This window comes from Pristiophorus japonicus, chromosome 9, assembly GCF_044704955.1.
Source record: "Pristiophorus japonicus isolate sPriJap1 chromosome 9, sPriJap1.hap1, whole genome shotgun sequence".
Lineage (NCBI taxonomy): Eukaryota > Metazoa > Chordata > Chondrichthyes > Pristiophoridae > Pristiophorus > Pristiophorus japonicus.
The window spans coordinates 171,363,810-171,386,141 of record NC_091985.1 but is presented as its reverse complement, the minus strand read 5'-3'; the positions used below and the strand labels follow the sequence as shown (position 1 = coordinate 171,386,141).

Sequence of the window (22,332 nt, the reverse complement as noted above, 5' to 3'; positions counted from 1 at the left end):
CTTCACTAATCTTTTTCTCTTCGCATATCTATAGAAGCTTTTGCAGTCAGTTTTTATGTTCCCGGCAAGCTTCTTCTTGGACTCTATTTTCCCCCTCTTAATTGAACTTTTTGTCCTCCTCTGCTGGATTCTAAATTTCTTCCAGTCCTCAGGTTTGTTGCTTTTTCTGGCCAATTTATATGGCACTTCCTTGGATTTAACACTATCCTTAATTTCCCTTGTTCGCCACAGTTGAGCCTCCTTCCCCTTTTTATTTTTACTCCAGACAGGAATGTACAATTGCTGAAGTTCATCCATGTGATCTTTAAATGTTTGCCATTGCCTATCCACCGTCAACCCTTTAAGTATAATTTGCCAGTTTATTCTAGCCAATTCACGCCTCAAACCATCGAAGCTACCTTTCTGTAAGTTCAGGACTCTAGTGTCTGAATTAACTGTGTCACTCTCCATTTTAATGAAGAATTCTACCATATTATGGTCACTCTTCCCCAAAGGGCCTCGCACGACAAGATTGCTAATTAATCTTCTCTCATTACACAAGACCCAGTATCGGATGGCTTGCTTTATAGTTGGTTCCTCACATATTGGTCGAGAAAACCATCCCTTATACTTTCCAGGAAATCCTCCTCCACAGTATTGCTACCAGTTTGGTTAGCCTAATCTATATGTAGATTAAAGTCATCCATGATAACTGCTGTACCTTTATTGAACGCATCCCTAATTTCCTGTTTGATGCCATCTCCAACCTCTCGATTACTGTTTGGTCTGTACACAACTCCCACTAACGTTTTCTACCCATATAGATCCCACATCATCCAAGCTAAAGTCCTTCCTTACTATTGCGTTAATCTCCTCTTTAACCAGTAATGTTACCCCACCTCATTTTCCTTTCTGTCTATCGTTCCTGAATATTGAATACCCCTGGATGTTGAGTTTCCAGCCTTGGTCACCGTGGAGCCATGTCTCCGTAATCCCAATTACATCATATCCGTTAACAGCTATTTGCGCAGTTAATTCATCCACCTTATTATGAATGCACCTCGCATTGAGACACAGAGCTTGTTTTTTTAACACTCTTTGTCCTTTTAGAATTATGTTGTAATGTGGCCCTTTTTGATTTTTGCCCTTGATTTCTCTGCCCTCCACTCTTACTTTTCTTCTTTCTATCTTTTGCTTCTGCCCCCATTTTATTTCCCTCTGTCTCTCTGTATAGATTCCCATCCCTCTGCTATATTAGTTTAAACCCTCCCCAACAGCATGAGCAAACACTCTGCCTAGGACAGCGGTTCCGGTCCTGCCCAGTTACAAACCTTCTGGTCCCACCTCCCTCAGAACCGGTTCCAATGTCCCAGGAATTTGAATCCCTCCCCCTTGCACCATTCATCAAGCCACGTATTCATCTGAACTATCCTGCTATTCCTACTCTGACTAGCACATGGCAGTGGTAGCAATCCTGAGATTACTACCTATGAGATCCTACTTTTTAATTTAACTCCTAGCTCCCTAAATTCAGCTTGTAGGACCTCATCCCATTTTTTACCTATATCATTGGTACCTATATGCACCACGACAGCTGGCTGTTCATCCTCCCCCTCCAGAATGCCCTGCAGTCGATGCAAGATACCCTGGGAGCACCCATGATGCATGCATCCTACGCGAGAGCGCTATATCTGCCATGTTTCAGCAGCAGCCAGAAGGGCAGAGCTGGCTATTGGGAGACAGAGGATACGGCCTCGCCATCTGGTTCATGATGCCCCTACGCGTAACCCAGACAGAAGCTGACTGGGAATACAACATGTCGCACATTGTGATGCGCAGCATAATAGACAGAACCATTGACATCTTGAAACAGCATTTCCGATGCCTGGACCATTCCAGAGGCTACTTGCAATACTCCCCTGAGATTGTCGGTCAGTTCACTGTTGTGTGCTGCATGCTGCATAACTTAGCCATCATGAGGCAGCAGCAGCTGGTAGTAGAAGACCCACCTGAGGTGAGAGTGGCTGATGATGATGATGTGGAAGATACAAGTGATAAGGAGGACGAGGGCGAGCAGCTCATCCGTGAACACTTTACTGCCTGAAGGCTCAGCGGCAACTATTCCACATGGACCATGTTTACTGTTTGACCTGTTCCGTAATGTTGTGTTGTGTTAATGGAACAAATGATGGAATGTATTCTTCTTTACTTCAAAAAGTTGCGTTAATAATGGAACAAATGATGGAAATGATTCAGTTATAATTTAAAATATATTTTATTCAAAAGTTTAACAAACATTTGTTTATACTTAACTTAATTTTAATAAAAATATTACTGTATCATTCTTTAAAGTTTTCAGTTAAGATCACTTACAAACTTTTAACTTGTAAATTTACATAACTTACAATAAACTTTTAATTTGAGAACAGTTACAACAGTAACAACAATAATAACGACAACAACAGCAGCAAAGAAAGGCTGCACCCATCTCTCCTCCACTTTATTCTAAGACTGCCCGCTGCGCTTGGCCTTGGTGACTCCACCCTGCCCGCAGGAGGTGGCGCAGCGTTTCTCGGGTTGGTACCAAGCTTATTCTTTCAAACATCTCGGGTAATGTGCACTTCTTGAGGGGGGGCGTGGACAGGTGGTAATGTGGAAGGCCCGGTTTGGGCCTCTTCAGAGGCTAGTCTGGGGATTGGAGTGGGAGTGGCAGTTGATTCTGTCAATGGGCGCGGGGTCTGGGCATGTTCCCTTATTGCAGCAGCTAACTCCGACATTCCCATCTCATGTACCCCGACAGCGTCTCAACTACCTGCAATGTTCCCTCCCTCATGTTCACCGGCAGTGTATCAGCTGCCTGCAACATTCCCTCCCTCATGTTCACCGACAGTGTATCAGCTACCTGCGACATTCCCTCCCTCATGTTCACCGACAGTGTATCAGCTACCTGCAACATTCCCTCCCTCATGTTCACCGACAGTGGATCAGCTACCTGCAAATTCCCTCCCTCATGTTCACCGACAGTGTATCAGCTACCTGCGACATTCCCTCCCTCATGTTCACCGACAGTGTATCAGCTACCTGCGACATTCCCATCTCATGTTCACCGACAGCGTCTCAACTGCCTGCAACGTTCCCTCCCTCATGTTCACCGACAGTGTATCAGCAACCTGCAACATTCCCTCCCTCATGTTCACCGACAGTGTATCAGCTACCTGCGACATTCCCATCTCATGTTCACCGACAGCGTCTCAACTGCCTGCAACGTTCCCTCCCTCATGTTCACCGACAGTGTATCAGCAACCTGCAACATTCCCTCCCTCATGTTCACCGACAGTGTATCAGCTACCTGCGACATTCCCTCCCTCATGTTCACCGACAGTGTATCAGCTACCTGCGACATTCCCTCCCTCATGTTCACCGACAGTGTATAGCTACCTGCAACATTCCCTTCCTCATGTGCACCCACAATGTTTATATTTCTCGTGAGAGTGTTGTTACTTCTCCCGACAGTCCCAATACCTCATCAGCCACCCCACTGATGCTGTCCAGGAGTGATCGTGTAAGGTCAATGCTCTCCGCACTCATTGCCATCATCTGAACCACATCTGTTACATCCTGCACCTCAGGAGAGCGCTGTCGAGCTCTCCTTCCCCTCCTCGCCCTGGGTGTGACTCGCTGCATCCCACTGGGACCTTCAGCCTCGGACGGTGGGGTCCTGGGTGTGGTTCGCTGCAACCCACTGGGACAGCAGCCTCGGACAGTGGGGTCCTGGGTGTGGCTCGCTGCAACCCACTGGGACCGCAGCCTTGGACAGTGGGGTCCTGGGTGTGGCTCGCTGCATCCCACGGGGAACACAGCTTCGGACAGTGGGAAACTATGGAATGTCCCAACACTCAAACCACTCAGGGAAGGGGCTGGCACCTCAATGGGCAGCTTCTGCACCTCCTCCAGAGTGAGTACAACAGTGGGGCCTTCATCCATCCTCTCCCCTTCACCCCCATGCTCTTGGTCTGGAAGGTGGGATTGGAAGATGACCTCCTCTTCGGGCTCGTCCACGTCTGAATCTTCTTCTGCACCGTCAGGATTGGCCTCAAGTTCTGCAAAATATAACAGAACACTGGCAAATGGTTATCAGCAGAGGAGGGGGCAGGGTGGGTGGCATGAGTAGGCTCACAGCGCAGACAGCAGGCTGATTTGAAGGACCACGATGAATGATAGCACATTGCATCAACCGAAGTGTAGCTGAGAGAGACATCCCAGGAACCAAAGCCCACGCAGTACTTAACGTTTAGGAAAGCCAGACTGTGGAATTTGCAGGACTTACCCTCTCCCTCGAGTGTGGGCCCAGCTTGTGCAATGGTGGTTGCTTTTCTCCAGGCAGGACCCATCAAAGCAGCGACCCTGTCTTCCAAGGGTGTCAGTGGCTGCAGATTTGCTGGGCCTCCTCCTGTTCGAGTTCTTTCCCTTTTGTTGTGTGCCACTTTCCTCTGCAAAGATGAAAACATAACTTTTTAGAGAGGGTGTCTTTCTGCTGGGTGGGACATATACAGCTGGTCACATTTACAATTGCAATTCCATTGAATAAATGAAAATATTACTTACACTAACTACTTGACCAAGGTCCTGTCACTTCTTTTTACACTGGCCTCCAGACCTCGGGATGGTCACCATTGCTCAGTAATCTTCTGCAAGTTGGTTCCAGTGTTTCTTCATTTCTTTGGGTGGAACTTTTATGTGACCTCTGCTGGTGTCCAGCTCGTAACTAGTGCCTCCACTTCATCCTGTTATAAATTCTTGGTTCTTGCACCGCGATGCATCTTGTATTGCAGCTCTGATTTTTCCAATGAGAATTCAAGTTCTCACACACAACTGGCTCTTTAACAATGGCCAAATACAGACCGGGAGCTGTACTGGGTATATGTGCCCAGAGCAGTCACGTCAAAAACGGCCTTTTTTTTCGCGCATGCTCAGAAGGGGCGTCATCGTTTTATCGGTGCAGATATTTGACTCCATCACCCGAGGTTACAGGACAGGCCTAGCGGCGCCAATTTCAAAAAATAGATCGCAGAAACTTGCTACTTTTTTTGGGGGAGTAGTCGGGGCCAAGAAAACGGGCGTAACTCTGGCAGTACGCCAAAAAACGTGATTGGGGAAAATTGAGCCCTATACTCTATGTGTCCTTACAGATAGTTCTTCATACAACTATTATAATTACAGGCAATACCCATGCATCAGTTCTATAGGCAGCAGCCTCCAGATGAGGATAGATTAGGCCCTGGTGCAACAGACTAAATTCCATCTACTGGGGCTGCACGCAGCTTTGATTGTGATTAATGGGGCAATTAGCCGATGTTTTCAGTAAAACTGCAGGGGGTCATTTACAAGTGCGATTGTTTGCATTATTTGTAAAGGAAGTGGGTCCAGCCGGGAAATGAAAAGAGATTACAATCTCTCAAATGGCAGGCTCACATTTTATACATTTGTTTTTATTCACAAACCCTTTAAGGCAAATCACCTACACCTCCGGCACTTTCTCCTCCTTTCAGCATCTCACTCTATTCCACCCCTCCCACCTCTCGTTTAATGTTCTCGTTCTCTACCATCCACCCAAGTACCATAAACATTTTATTACCAAGATACCTTCACTGCTTTCCTCCCTCAGCCTCTGCACCGAACGACTTCTCATCCTCCGTGATTTCAACCTCCATCTCAATTCATTATGTGCTCTCTCCTCTGAGTTCACTAGCCTCCTATCCTCCCATAATCTCCCCCTCCATATTCCCAACCCATATTCACGGCGACTCCCTCAACTTTGCCATCTCTCGTGGCCTCACTACTCCCATCGTGTCAATCGCAGATAAGGCCATCTCTGCCCACTTCCTCGTATCGCTCTCCACCCACATCCAACCCCCACCCCCCAGCCCTACCCCCTTCTGTGTCCTCCCCTGGAAAAAACTCTGCCAACTCGATCACAACGGCACTTATCAACTCCCAACTGTCCAACCTTTGGCCCTCCATTCACCACGACGTTTCTGCAGCTACCGACCTGCTCAATCACACCCTCACCACCACCTTTGATGCCCTAGTCCCTGTTAAAACCATTACTCTCTCTCTCACCCTGGCCGTTCCCCCTGGTACAACCCTGACCTTCGCTCCCTTAAGTCCAAGGGGCGCAGAATTGAACAGATATGGCTGGTTAAGCCATTCACTGCCAGATCTGGCTGGATCACATAAAGCACTGTTCTCGTCTGCCAGAATCGCTCACTATTCCACAATCATTTTGGAATGCAAAGATAAACTCCAGCTTCTATTCTTCACTGCTAATCGTATGGATGAGACGGGATGGGACAGGTTAGATGCGGGAAGAATGTTCCCGATGTTGGGGAAGTCCAGAACCAGGGGACACAGTCTTAGGATATGGGGTAGGCCATTTATGACTAAGATGGGGAGAAACTTCTTCACTCAGAGAGTTGTTAACCTGTGGAATTCCCTGCCGCAGAGAGTTGTTGATGCCAGTTCATTGGATATATTCAAGAGGGAGTTAGATATGGCCCTTACGGCTAAAGGGATCAATGGGTATGGAGGGAAAGCAGGAAAGGAATACTGAGGTGAATGATCAGCCATGATCTTATTGAATGGTGGTGCAGGCTCGAAGGGCCGAATGGCCTACTCCTGCACCTATTTTCTATGTTTCTATGTATTCTTAAAGCCCTCTCCCCAGCCTCACCTCTGACAGTAAGTGTGAGGAGCTTTGTCTCTAAGACTGAGACCATCTGGTCAGCTGCCTCTGTCTCTTCCCTTCCTTCCCCTAGCCCACCGGGCCAAACTTCCTCGAAGGATCCCCCTGCCCTAGCCCTGACCTCACATCTTTCTCCAGTTTCTCTCCGATCCCCCCTCGTTACCTATCCGAGCTCATCCTATCCATGAGACCCACTTCCTGCTCCCTTGACCCTATTCACACCAAACTACTGATCACCTAAGCTTTTTTTCTGGCTCCCATGTTAGCTGACATTGTTATCGGTTCTCTCTCCTCAGGTACTGTCCCCCTCTCCCTCAAATCTGACGTCATCACCTCTCTCCTCATAAAAACAACCCTTGACCCTTACGTCCTTGCAAACTAATGCCCCATCTCCAACCTCCCTTTCCTCTCCAAAATCCTTGAATGTATTGTTACCTCCCAAATCCGCGCTCATCTTTGCCGCAATTCCATGTTTCAATCCCTCCAATCCAGTTTCCGCGCCTGCCACAATACTGAAACGGCTCTCATCAAAGTCACAAATTACACCCTGTGTGACTGTGACAAAAACAAACGATCCCTCCTCGTCCTTCTGGACCTGTCTGCAGCCTTCGTCACGGATGACCACTCCATCCTCCTCCAACACCTCTCCACCGTCGTCCAGCTGGGTGGGACTGCACTCGCCTGGTTCCATTCTTATCGATCGAATCGTAGCCAGAGAATCACCAGCAAAGGCTTCTCTTCCCATCCCCACATCGTTACCTCTGGTGTCCCCCAAGGATCTATCCTTGGCCCCCTCCTATTTCTCATCTACATGTTGCCCCTTGGCGACATCCAAAAACACAGCGTCAGTTTCCACATGTACACTGACGACACCCAGCTCTACCTCACCACCACTGCTCTCGACCCCTCCACAGTCTCTAAATTGTCAGATTGCTTGTCCGATAACCAGTTCTGGATGAGCAGAAATTTTCTCCGATTAAATATTGGGAAGACCGAAGCCATTGTTTTCGGTCCCTGCCCCAAACTCGGTTCCCTAGCCACTGACACTATGCCTCTCCCCAACTCCTGTCTGAGGCTGAACCACACTGTTCACAACCTAGGTGTCATATTTGACCCTGAATGAGCTTCCGACCACATATCAGCAGCATAACTAAGAATGCCTATTTCCACCTCCGTAACATCGCCCATCTCCGCCCTTGCCTCAGCTCATCCGCTGCTGAAGCCTTCATCCATGCCTTCGTTACCTCTAGACTTGACTATTTCAACGCACTCCTGGCTGGTCTCCCACATTCTGCCCTAAGTCAACGTGAGGTGATCCAAAACTCGGCAGCCCGTGTCTGAACTGACACCAAGTCCCGCTCACCCATCACCCCTGTGCTCACTGGCCTACATTGGCTAACGGTTAAGCAACACGTGAATTTCAAAATTCTCATCCTTGTTTTCAAATCTCTCCATGACTTCACCCCTCCCTATCTCTGTCATTTCCTTCAATCCCACAATCCTCCGAGATATTTGTGCTCCTCTAATTCTGCTCTCTTGAACATCCCTAATTATAATTGCTCAACCATTGGTAGCCGTGCCTTCTGTTGCCTAGACCCTAAGTTCTGGAACTCCCTCCCTAAACCTCTCCACCTATCTATCCCCCTTTACGAAGTTCCTTAAATCCTACCTCACTGACCAAGCTTTTGGTCACCTGGCCTAATTTCTCCTTATGTGGCTCGGTGTCAAATTTTTTGTCTCATAATCCTCTAGTGAAGTGCCTTGGGACATGTTACTACGTTAAAGACGCTATATAAATACTTTTTGTTGTTGTTGATGACACAGCATTTGATGGAGACATTATAAAGGGATTTCGACAAATTTTCGACCAAAGATTGGTAACCAATAGTTTGCGTGCTTATGGTTAAAAATGTATGGAAGAAAGAAAAGTCACTCAACTCATCCAGGCCACTCCTTCCAACAGATCATGCACAATTTACCATCATGGACTCTCTCAACTTATTTAATCTCCCATGCGAGGTGAACAAGCTTAGCTAGAACAGATGTAATGCTGTGGGCGCCTGATATGGAGACAGCACTTTATACAGGAACTATTTGGTCCATCATCATCATCATAGGTAGTCCCTCGGAATCGAGGAAGACTTGCTTCCACTCCTGAAGTGAGTTCTTTGGTGGTTGAACAGTGCAATACGAGAGCCACAGTCCCTGTCACAGGTGGGACAGATAGTCATTGAGGGAAGGGGTGCGTGGGACTGGTTTGCCGCACGCTCTTTCCGCTGCCTGCGCTTCATTTCTGCATGCTCTCTGTTATGTATGCAACTCTATGTAACCAGTAGTATACCGCCACCAGAGGACGTACCTGTTGGAGTCCAACGGGATCCCAGCATCCCTTGGGAGCACTGTAGATAAGCAGGCCTCCCATGCTGTACCAGCACTCTGGAGTTAGAATAAAGGAACTAAGGTCAAATTTACTCACGTCTACAATACTCAGTTACATTACTTTATTTGAGACATAACAACTGGCGACGAGATAACGAACCACCATGCAAAAATGCAGAGAACTGTTGGCATCCTGGAGAAATTCTCAGAAGGGGACGATTGGCAGGCCTTCGTGGAGCGACTCGATCAATACTTCGTGGCCAACGAGCTGGAAGGGACCGTAAACGCTGCCAAACGAAGGGCGATCCTCCTCACCGTCTGCGGGGCAACAACCTATGGCCTCATGAAGAATCTTCTCGCTCCAGTGAAATCAACAGCCAAATCGTATGAAGAACTGTGTACGCTGGTCCGGGAGCACCTAAATCCGAAGGAGAGCGTTGTGATGGCAAGGTATCGGTTCTACACATGTCAACGGTCTGAAGGCCAGGAAGTGGCGAGCTACATCGCCAAACTAAGGCGCCTTGCAGGACATTGCGAATTTGATGGATTCCTGGAGCAAATGCTAAGAGACTTTTTCGTGCTTGGCATTGGCCATGAGGTTATCCTTCGCAAACTATTGACTGTTGAAACACCAAACCTGCGCAAAGCCGTAACGATAGCCCAGGCATTTATGACCACCAGCAATAACACCAAACAAATTTCGCAGCATAAAGAGATTTTGGCAAGTACTGTACACAAAGTAACGTCGTTTACAGGCAGGAATGCAAATGGCAGAACAGACTGGGGGACTGGGAGAATTTTAGAATTCAACAGAGGAGGACAAAGGGTTTAATTAAGAGGGGGGAAATAGAGTCCAAGAGGAAGCTTGCAGGGAACATCAAAACTGACTGCAAAAACTTCAAATGATATGTGAAGAGAAAAAGATTAGTGAAGACAAACGTAGGCCCTTTGCAGTCAGATTCAGGTGAATTTATAATGGGGAACAAAGAAATGGCAGACCAATTGAACAAATACTTCGGTTCTGTCTTCATGAGGGAAGACACAAATAACCTTCCGAATGTACTAGGGAGCAGTGGGTCTAGTGAGAAGGAGGAACTGAAGGATATCCTTATTAGGCGGGAAATTGTGTTCGGGAAATTGATGGGATTGCAGGCCAATAAATCCCCAGGACCTGATCGTCTGCATCCCAGAATACTTAAGGAAGTGGCCCCAGAAATAGTGGATGCATTGGTGATCATTTTTCAACAGTCTATCGACTCTGGATCAGTTCCTATGGACTGGAGGGTAGCTAATATAACACCACTTTTTAAAAAAGGAGGGAGAGAGAAACGGATAATTATAGACCGGTTAGCCTGACATCAGTAGTGGGGAAAATGTTGGAATCAATCATTAAGGATGAAATAGCAGCGCATTTGGAAAGCAGTGACAGGATCGGTCCAAGTCAGCATGGATTTATGAAAGGGAAATCATGTTTGACGAATCTTCTGGAATTTTTTGAGGATGTAACTAGCAGAGTGGACAAGGGAGAACCAGTGGATGTGGTTTATTTGGATTTTCAAAAGGCTTTTGACAAGGTCGCGCACAAGAGACTGGTGTGCAAAATCAAAGCGCATGGTATTGGGGTAATGTACTGACGTGGATAGAGAACTGGTTGGCAGACAGGAAGCAGAGAGTCAGGATAAACGAGTCCTTTTCAGAATGGCAGGCAGTGACTAGTGGAGTGCTGCAGGGCTCATTGCTGGGACCCCAGCTCTTTACAATATACATTAATGATTTAGATGAAGGAATTGAGTGTAATATCTCCAAGTTTGCAGATGACACTAAACTGAGTGGCGGTGTGAGCTGTGAGGAGGATGCTAAGAGGCTGCAGGGTGATTTGGACAGGTTAGGTGAGTGGGCAAATGCATGGCAGATGCAGTATAATGTGGATAAATGTGAGGTTATCCATTTTGGGGGCAAAAACACGAAGGCAGAATATTATCTGAATGGCGGCAGATTAGGAAAAGGGGAAGTGCAATGAGACCTGGGTGTCATGGTTCATCAGTCATTGAAAGTTGGCATGCAGGTATAGCAGGCGGTGAAGAAGGCAAATGGTATGTTGGCCTTCATAGCTCGGGGTTTTGAGTATAGGAGCAGGGGGGACTTACTGCAGTTGTACAGGGCCTTAGTGAGGCCTCACCTGGAATATTGTGTTCAGTTTTGGTCTCCTAATCTGAGGAAGGACGTTCTTGCTGTTGAGGGAGTGCAGCGAAGGTTCACCAGACTGATTCCAGGGATGGCAGAACTGACATATGAGGAGAGATTGGATCAACTGGGCCTTTATTCACTGGAGTTTAGAAGGATGAGAGGGGATCTCATAGAAACATATACGATTCTGACGGGACTGGAGAGGTTAGATGTGGGAAGAATGTTCCCGATGTTGGGGAAGTCCAGAACCAGGAGACATAGTCTTAGGATAAGGGGTAGGCCATTTAGGATTGAGATGAGGAGAAACTTCTTCACTCAGAGAGTTGTCAACCTGTGGAATTCCCTGCTGCAGGGAGTTGTTGATGCCAGTTCATTGGATATATTCAAGGGGGAGTTAGATATGGCCCTTACGGCCAAGGGGATCAAGAGGTATGGAGAGAAAGCAGGTAAGGGGTACTGAGGGAGTGATCAGCCATGATCTTATTGAATGGCGGTGCAGGCTCGAAGGGCCGAATGGCCTACTCCTGCACCTATTTTCTATGTTACTATGTACACGCTTGCAGCTGCATGACCTCAGATGATCCAGAGTCTGCCATCAAGTGTGAATGCGAGGCAATTAACACCTTGTTGGCGCTGCGGAGGCGATCATTGAGCCCATCAATGCTGCTTCAAACACTATGCTGACAAAGGCTGTGGAACAATGGGACACCTCCAACGAATGTGCAGACGAGCTGCAAACCCTGCAAACCACCACGTTGCAGAGGAAGACCGATCCATGGCGGATCAAACTGAACTAGAGTCTGAAACCCAGGAGGCAGAAGTGTATGGGGTACACATCTTCACCACGAAATGTTCACCGATCATGCTAAAAGTTTAACTGAACGGAATTCCAGTATCCATGGAACTGGACACGGGTGTGAGTCAGTCTATTATGAGTAAAAAGGCCTTCGACAGGCTGTGGTGCAACAAGGCGCACATGCCCAAGCTGAGCCCTATTCACACCAAGCTGAGAACTTACACTAAAGAGCTGATCCCTGTAATTGGTAGCGGAGCAGTAAAAGTCTCCTATGATGGAGCAGTGCATGAACTCCCACTATGGATTGTACCAGGAGATGGCCCCACATTGTTCGGCAGAAGCTGGCTGGGAAAAATCCGCTAGAACTGGGACGACATCTGAGCGCTTTCGTCCGTCGACCACGCCTCATGTGCCCAGGTTCTGAGCAAGTTTCCGTCGTTATTTGAGCCAGGCATCGGAAGTTTCTTGGGGACGAAGGTGCAGATCCACTTGGTTCCCGGTACACGACCCATCCACCACAAGGCACGGGCGGTGCCGTATATGATGCGAGAGAAAGTGGAGATCGAGCTGGACAGGCTGCAACGAGAAGGCATCATCGCGCCGGTGGAGTTCAACGAGTGGGCCAGTCCGATTGTTCCGGTCCTCAAGAGCGGTGGCACGGTCAGAATTTGTGGAGCCAATAATGTAACGATTAACCGTTTTTCGCTGCAGGACCAGCACCCGCTACCCAAGGCAGACGACCTATTTGCGACGCAGGCAGAAGGAAAGACATTCACCAAGTTGGACCTGACCTCGGCCTACATGACGCAGGAGCTGGTGGAATCTTCGAAAGGCCTCACCTGCATCAACACGCACAAAGGTGTGATCATCTACAATAGATGCCCATTTGGGATTCGATCGGCTGCGGCTATTTTTCAAAGGAACATAGAGAGCCTGCTTCGTCCCCAAGAAACTTCCGATGTCTGGCTCAAATAACGACGGAAACTTGCTCAGAACCTGGGCACATGAGGCGTGGTCGACGGACAAAAGCGCTCAGATGTCGTCCCAGTTCCAGCGGATTTTTCCCAGCCAGCTTCTGCCGAACAATGTGGGGCCGCGCACCGTTGTTTTCCAGGACGACATATTGATCACAGTTCGGGACACCATTGAACACTTGAAGAACCTGGAAGAGGTTCTAAGTCGGCTAGATCGAATGGGACTGAGGTTGAAACGCTCAAAGTGTGTTTTCCTGGCACCAGAGGTCGAGTTCTTCGGGAGAAGAATCGCGGCAGACGGCATCAGACGCACCGCGCCAAGACAGAGGCCAACAAGAATGCGCCGAGACCACAGAACGTGACGGAGCTGCGGTCGTTCCTGGGACTCCTCAATTATTTTGGTAATTTCCTACCCGGGTTAAGCACCTTGCTGGAACCCCTACATGTGTTGCTACGCAAGGAAGATGACTGGGTATGAGGGAAATCACAAGAGGCTGCTTTTGAGAAAGCCAGAAATCGGTTATGTTCCAACAAACTGCTTGTTCTGTATGACCCACGTGCTAGCTCGCAATGTGTCTTTGTACCGGGTCGGGTGTGTGTTACAAGAAGCAAATGAATCGGCAACATTGCAACCGGTCGCATATGCGCCCAGGAGTTTGTCCAAGGCCGAAAGGGCCTATAGCATGATTGAAAAAGAAGCTCTGGCATGCGTTTACGGGGTAAAGAAATTGCACCAGTATCTGTTTGGGCTTAAGTTCGAGTTAGAAATTGACCACAAGCCACGCATGTCGCTATTCTCAGATAGCAAAGGTATTAACACCAATGCCTCTGCTCGCATCCAAAGTATATAACTATGTAATCCGCCACAGACCAGGCACAGAGAACTGCGCTGATGCTCTCAGTCGGCTACCATTGCCCACCACCGGGGTGGAAATGGCACAGCCTGCAGACTTGCTCTTGGTGATGGATGCATTTGAAAACGAATAGTCACCCGTTACGGCTCACCAGATCAGGACCTGGACCAGCTAGAATCCTTTAATGTCTCTTGTAAAAAAACTGTGTCCTCCATGGGAGCTGGTCCAGCGTTCCAGCGGAGATGCATGAAGAGATCAAGCCATTCCAGCGGCGCAAAGACGAAATGTCCATACAGGCGGACTGTCTTTTGTGGGGTAATCGCGTGGTTTTGCCTAAGAAAAGCAGGGAAATGTTCATACGCGACCTACACAGTACCCACCCAGGCACAGTAATAAATTAAAAGCTATAGCGAGATCCCATGTGTGGTGGCCCGGCATCGACTCAGATTTGGAGTCTTGCATGCATCAATGCAACACTTGCTCTCAATTGAGCAATGCACCCAGGGAGGCACCGCTAAGTTTGTGATCATGGTACTCCAAACCGTGGTCTAGGATCCACGTTGACTTTGCTGGCCTGTTTCTAGGCAAAATATTTTTGGTTGTTGTGGATGCTTATTCGAAATGGATTGAGTGTGTAATAATGTCTGTAAGGACGTCCACTGCCACCATCGAAAGCCTTGGAGCCATGTATATCACGCACGGCCTGCCTGATATCCTCCTCAGCGACAATGGGCCGTGCTTCACCAGTGCTGAATTCAAGGAATTCATGACCTGCAATGGGATCAAGCACGTCACATCTGCCCTGTTCAAGCCCGCATCCAACGGCCAGGCAGAACGGGCAGTCCAAACCATCAAGCAAAGCTTGAAATGTGTGTCGGAAGGCTCCCTGCAGACTCGCCTGTCCCGAGTCCTGCTCAGCTACCGCACCAGACCCCACTCGCTCACCGGGGTTCCCCCAGTTGAACTGCTCACCGGGGTTCCCCCAGCTGAACTGCTCATGAAAAGGGCGCTCAAAACTAGGCCCTCTCTTGTGCACCCTGATCTCCATGATCACGTCAAGGACAGGCGGCGTCAACAAAGCATGTATCATGATCACGCAAATTTGTCACGCGATATTGAAGTCAATGACCCTGTATTTGTGCTCAACTGTAGACATGGTCCCAAATGGCTTGCTGGCACTGTCATAGCCAAAGAAGGGAGTAGCATGTTTCAGGTCAAACTCACAAATGGACGAACTCGCAGAAAGCATTTGGACCAAACCAAACTGCGATTCACAGACAGCCACATGCAACCCGAAAAGGACACCACCATGCAACCCGAAAAGGACACCACCAACTTCGACCCTCCGACACACACACAAGTGGCTGCCAACATCATGGTTGACCACGAAGCTGAACTCACCATCCCCAGCAGCCCAGCAAGGCCAGCTGCACAGCAGCCCAGCGAAGAACCAACCAACTCTCCTACACCTGCATTTGTACCGAGACAATCGACTACGGAGCAAAAGGCCCCAGATCGTCTCACACTGTAAATAAGTGTACTATTGACTTTGGGAGGGAGTGATGTTACGTATGCAACCCTATGTAGCCAGCATTCTACCGCCACCAGAGGGCATACTTGTTGGAGTCCAAAGGGATCCCAGCATCCCTTGGGAGCACTGTATATAATCAGGCCTCCCATGCTGTATCAGCATTCTGGAGTTAGAATAAAGGAACTAAGGTCACACTTACTTATGTCTACATTACTCAGTTACATAACTTTATTTGAGACAGAACACTCTCGGTGTTGAGACTCGAGGTGCTCAGCGCCCTCTTGAATGCACTTTCTCCACATAGGGCGGTCTTTGGCCAGGGACTCCCAGGTGTCGGTGAGGCTGTCGCACTTTATCAGGGAGGCTTTGAGGGTGTCCTTGTAACGTTTCCTCTGCCCACCTTTGGCTCATTTGCCGTGAAGGAGCTCCAAGTAGAGCACTTGCTTTGGGAGTCCCGTGTCTGGCATGTGAACTATGTGGCCTGCCCAGCAGAGCTGATCGACTGTGGTCAGTGCTTCAATGCTGGGAATGTTGGCCTGATTGAGGACACTAATGTTGGTGCATCTGTCCTCCCACTGTTTGGTCCAACAGTGTGACCTAAACATTTTTTTTAATTAACTACAAAATATCCATGAACACATAGTGCATTTATCAGCGGTGTGATGAAAGTGAACGGTAATTGGCACAGTATTGAAAACTAAATGGAGAAAAGGTTATTATAGAAAGGATTCCTACCTCCAGGAAAAGTCTAAGATTGGGCGGATCAGTTGTCAGATGGAATTTAACGTGAGGAAGCACAAGATAAGACATCTCAGGGAGAAAGAATAGTGGAAAGGACAAAGAAATTAAGCGGTAACATTTCAAAAGGAGTAGCTGAGCAGAGAGTTAGGGGTTCAGATAAGGAAATCTTTAAAAGTGGAAGGGCAAGTTGCTAATGGTATGAAAAATTATGCATTCGCAATCCCAAAATAGAGTATAAAAGCAAAGAGATAATGTTAAACTTATACAAACGATTGGTTCGGTCGCTGTTAGAAAATGGTGTCCGGTTTTGGGTGCCTTATTTTCGGAAGGATGTGGAGGCCATGGAGAGGGTGCAGAGGGTTATCATGGACAAGAGGCCTTAGTCCTGAGGAGCGTTTAGAGAAACTGATTATCTGTTCACTTTAAGCCAAGAAGTTAAGAGGAGATGTCTGATAAAGACGTTCAAAATTTTGAAAAGGTTTTGTTGAAATAAATAGAAAAAAATGACTTCTGCCGGTCAGTCAGCAACTAGAGGGCATCAATGTAGGACCATTGCCAGAGGAGAGGTGTGGAGAACATTTTTTTTAATGCAAAGGTTGTTAGGACTTGGAATGGCCTACCAGAAACAGTGGTGGAAGCAAAATCCAGAATAGCTTTCAAAGGGGAAGCAGGTAAATATTTAAAAAGAGCATTCAAAACAGTACAGGGAAAGGAAAGGGAAAGGGGAATATGGCCTCCATTGTGCTGTAAAATTATATGATTCTGTATACACATTTCTAATTTTCCCATAGCACAAGCAACAAATACCGCACAATATGTTCGGTGTTGCATAGCTGGAAATTACCTTGATTTCCCTCAAGATTTCACAAAATGTTGTCGAGTCTTGGCAGATGTCCTCAAACACATCACTATAAACCTGAAGACGTCTCAAGTTTTGTCCAGGGAGATGGTCTATCTTCATCAGCTCCTACATTTGTAATGTAAGGAGGGAAGTCAATTAGATCCGCCATAAGAGAAACTAGGACACTTACTAGGCACAGGAGTTTAAACACTTAAATCACTGGAATAAACTTTGACAAATATGAAACAAATAAATTTTAAATATACAGCTGGCTTTTAGGCTGTTGAAGGAAATAATTTAAGCAACTAGAAGTGAGAGCATAGACAAAAATACATTACATTTATTTTCTAATGGGAGCAAAGGAAGGTGAGTGCGTTACATCTCAAAACAAATTTGCTGAGAGACAGGAATGCGGGAAATTACATTCTTCAACATTCAGGCTACCTCCTGATATATACGGACTCACCATCTTTGCTTTGACCTTATTGCCATTAAAAAAATTCTTCTTACGTGGTCAGATGATCCTCTCCATTCTTCCAGAGTTGTGCCCTTTGCCCTTTTTCTCTGCCCCCCTCCCCACCCCCATCGGCAGCTGATCTCTGTTATCTGCCACACCAGAAACTCAAATTGCAATTGATTGGTTCATTGGCCTGAAAGTTGCGGTCGGAGGCTTGCCACGGGCGTACGCCTCCGACTCGCAAGAAAACTCTGTATTTACCCGGTGTCTCCGGAGCTTTGGACTCTGGGTCACTGAAAAAGGGGCAATTTTCCCCCCAAGTGTACAAGCTCAATTTTAAAAGCCAGCAAAGAACGACTAAAAAGATAATAGAGGGGGAAGATAGATTATGAAATTAAACTAGCACGAAATATAAAAACAGGTAGTAAGTGTTTCTACAGGTACATAAAAATGAAAAGAGTGGCTAAAGTAAATGTTGGTCCCTTATAGGATGAGTCTGGCGAATTCATAATGCGGAACAGGGAAATGGCAGAGACTTTGAACAAATATTTTGTATCGGTCTTCACGGTAGAAGACACTAAAAACATCCCAATAGTGGATAATCAAGGGGCTAAAGCGGGGGAGGAACTAAAAACAATCACTAAAGAAGTAGTACTCGTAAAATAATGGGATTAAAGGCGGACAAGTCCCCTGGTCCTGATGGTTTGCATCCTCGGATCTTAAAAGAAATGACTGCAGAAATAGTGGATGCATTGGTTGTAATCTACCAAAATTCCCTGGACTCTGGGGAGGTCCCAGCGGATTGGAAAACCGCAAATGTAACGCCCCTTTTTTAAAAAGGAGGCAGACAAAAAACAGGAAACTATGGACCAGTTAACCTAACATCTGTTGTTGGGAAAATGCTGGAGTCCATTATTAAGAAAGCAGTAGCAAGACATTTGGAAAAGCATGATTCAATCAAGCAGAGTCAGCATGGTTTTATGAAAAGGAAATCATGTTTGACAAATTTTCTGGAGTTCTTTGAGGATGTAACGAGTAGGGTGGATAAGGGGGAACCAGTGGATGTGGTGTATTTGGATTTCCAGAAGGAATTCGATAAGGTGCTACATAAAAGGTTACTACACAAGATAAAAGTTCACGGGGTTGGGGTCAATATATTAGCATGGATAGAGGATTGGCTAACTAACTGAAAACAGAGAGTTGGGATAAATGGGTCATTTTCTGGTTGGCAAACAGTGACTAGTGGGGTGCCGCAGGGATCAGTGCTGGGGCCTCAACTATTTACAATCTATATTAATGATTTGGATGAAGGGACCGAGTGTAATGTAGTCAAGTTTGCTGATGATACAAAGATGGGTGGGAAAGCAAATTGTGAGGAGGACACAAAAAATCTGCAAAGGGATATAGACAGGCTAAGTGAGTGGGCAAAAATTTGGCAGATGGAATATAATGTGGGAAAATGTGGTGTTATCCACTTTGGCAGAAAAAATAGAAAAGCAAATTATAATTTGAATGAAGAAAAATAGCAAAGTGCTGCATTACAAAGGGACCTGGGAGTCCTTGTGCATGAAACACAAAAAGTTAGTATGCAGGTACAGCAAGTAATTAGGAAGGCAAATGGAATGTTGGCCTTTATTGCAAGGGGGATAGAGTATAAAAGCAGAGAAGTCCTGCTAGAACTGTACAGGGTATTGGTGAGGTCACACCTGGAGTACTGTGTACAGTTTTGGTCTCCGTATTTAAGGAAGGATATACTTGCTTTGGAGGCTGTTCAGAGAAGGTTCACTAGGTTGATTCTGGAGATGAGGGGGTTGACTTATGAAGATGGGTTGAGTAGGTTGGGCCTATACTCATTGGAGTTCAGAAGAATGAGAGGTGATCTTATCGAAACATATAAGATAATGAGGGGGCTCGACAAGGTGGATGAAGAGAGGATATTTCCACTCATAGGGGAAACTAAAAATAGGGGACAGTCTCAGAATAAGGGGCCGCACATTTAAAACTGAGATGAGGAGGAATTTCTTCTTTCAGAGGGTTGTAAATCTGTGGAATTCTCTGCCCCAGAGAGCTGTGGAGGCTGGGTCATTGACTATATTTAAGGCGGTGATACAGTTTTTTGAGTGATAAGGGAGTAAAGGGTTATGGGGACTGGGCAGGGAAGTGGAGCTGAGTCCATGATCAGATCAGCCATGATCTTATTGAATGGCGGAGCAAGCTCGAGGGGCCAGCTGGCCAACTCCTGCTCCTATTTCTTATGTTCTTATTCTCCGCAAGATCCTGCAAATCCCTTGGGAGGACAGACGCACCAACGTTAGCGTCGTCAATCTGGCTAACATCCCCAGCATTGAAACACTGATCACACTTGACCAGCCCCATTGGGCGGGCCACATTGTTCGAATGCCTCCCAAAGCAAGCACTCTACTCAGAACTCCTTCACGGCAAGCGAGCCCAAGGTGGGCAGAGGAAACGTTTCAAGGACAACCTCAAAGCCTCCTTGATAAAATGCAACATCCCCACCGACACCTGGGAGGCCCTGGCCAAAGACCACCCTAGGTGGAGGAAGTGCATCCGGGAGGGCGCTGAGGACCTCGAGTCTCGTCGCCGAGAACATGCAGAAAACAGGCGCAGGTAGCGGAAGGAGTGTGCGGCAAACCTGTCCCACCCACCCTTTCCCTCAATGACTGTCTGTTCCACCTGTGACAGAGACTGTGGTTCTCATATTGGATTGTACAGGCACCTAAGAACTCACTTTGAGAGTGGAAGCAAGTCTTCCTCTATTTCGAGGGACTGCCTATGATGATGATGATTCCTCTCAGCACTAACCGACCCTACCTAGTTGGAGCATGCCAAGGCTAAGTTTAAAGAATAGGTCAAAAAGTTAGTAATGGCAACGTTACTGCTATCGACAAGTCTCCACCTTGATGCCGTACAACAGCAAATGAAAATATTTTCACCACCGGCGCCACATTAGAATTTCATTCTGTTAGTATGCATCCGCCAGTGAGATTGCACCGTATCTTCAGAAGCTGTCTGCCCATAGATTCTCTCTGACTTTGCAGAGGATTCCAGGTTGCTACTAGTTCTGCCCACCTGCATCTCGTGGGAACGACAGTGAGAGATCATCCCAAGCTGTCCTATTTCATTAAGGCCATTTGGAATTTATTAACTTACATTCTTCAGGTTGTTCGTATTTCGAGGACATGAATTTGCTTTGGAGCAAACTAATGACACATCTTTTGAATCTATGGGTCCCTTAAGTCTTTCAGACTCATTTATTAATAGATTTGCTGGCATAGATTTTCCAATGGATTCATTTTATACTATTTGTATCTGTGGATATTGAATTAATAAGGAAGAATATTTGATTAGGTATCTCTGCTGCAGGTATCCTAATTCGCACCAAGTCCCGTTCACCCATTCCCCCTGTACACACTGACCGACATTGGCTCCCGATCTGGCAACGGCTCGATTTTAAAATTCTCTTCTTGTGTTTAAATCCCTCCATGGCCTCGCTCCTCCATATCTCTGAACCTCCTCCATCCCTACAACTCTTCGAGATCTCTGCACTACACCAATTCTGACCTCTTGCGCATCCCAGATTTTCACCGGCCCTCCATCGGTGGCCGTGCCTTCTGTTGTCTGGGCCCTAAGCTCCGGAACTTCCTCCCTAAACCTCTCCGCCTCTCTACCTCGCTCCTCCTTTAAGAAGCTCCTTAAAACCTACCTTTCTAGTTATGTGGCTTGGTGTCAAGTTTTGTTTGGTATTAGTCCTGTGAAGCGCCTTGGGACATTTTACTACATTAAAGGTGCTATTTAAATGCAGGTTGTTGTTATTGCAGGTGTAGATGTCCTCATTATTTGAAGCAAGTTGAGCGCCCACATACCAAACTCACTCCTAGCCATCTCTTGTTTGTCGTTCTACTTTGATCTGGTTTGGAGGAAGATAATCTTCTGGGGTTTTGTTTCAATTAGCTTCAGTGCTCTTACTGCTACTTGAACCAAATCACAACCCAGATGAGGCTTTCTATACAACAGCACTGAGGAAGACCAGGAAAACACATCAGTTGCAAAATATTTAAGGGGAAAGTGTATCCACTTATTTTTTTTCAACCCCTTTGGATAATGGCAATAATGTTGATGTATATGATGGTTGGATTTTTTTCAAAGTCGGGACAGCCCATATCTGAGCCCATAACATTCCAAACGGTGACTAAAAAATGAAGCTGTACCCGCCCCCCCTGCCAGCAGGTAGCACTCTCACTCTCGCCTGTGAGTCAGAAGATTGTGGGTTCAAGTCCCACTCTAGGGACTTGAGCGCATAAATCCAGGCTGACACTCCAGTGCAGCGCTGAGGGAGTGCTGCACTGTCGGAGGTGCCGTCTTTCTGATGAGACATTAAACCGAGGTCCCGTCTGACCTCTCAAGTGGATATAAAAGATCCTATGGCACTATGTCGAAGAAGAGCAGGGGAGTTATCCCCGGTGTCCTGGCCAATATTTATCCCTCAATCAACATAATAAAAAAACAGATTATCTGGTTATTTTCACATTGTTGTTTGTGGGAGCTTGCTGTGCATGAATTGGCTGTCGTGTTTCCCACATTACAACAGTGACTACACTTCAGAAGCACTTCATTGGCTGTAAAGCGCTTTGAGATGTGCGGTAATCGTGAAAGGTGCGATATAAATCCAAGTCTGTCTTTATTTAAAGGAAAATGGAATTCTACAGGTAAGTACGATCACTGAGAGGTACTTACCCATCGAATACCCACAGCCCCCAATACAATTTTGTTTTCTCTTTCCCCCTCCACCACCATTTTGATTTTCAGTTGCATCTTTCGTCACCTCAACAC

General features: G+C 46.9%; 1 protein-coding gene across 4 annotated transcripts in view; it reads right to left on the bottom strand.

Annotated features, from left to right (window-relative positions):
* Positions 1 to 22,332, bottom strand: part of LOC139273332 (uncharacterized protein C6orf118-like) — a 110,390-nt gene that overhangs the window by 66,768 nt on the left and 21,290 nt on the right. For all 4 annotated transcript variants that reach the window (XM_070890141.1, XM_070890144.1, XM_070890142.1 and 1 more), the window contains one exon: positions 17,028 to 17,150. In XM_070890141.1, coding sequence (XP_070746242.1) covers positions 17,028 to 17,150 — 123 coding nt within the window. The remainder of the gene's footprint in view (positions 1 to 17,027; positions 17,151 to 22,332) is intronic.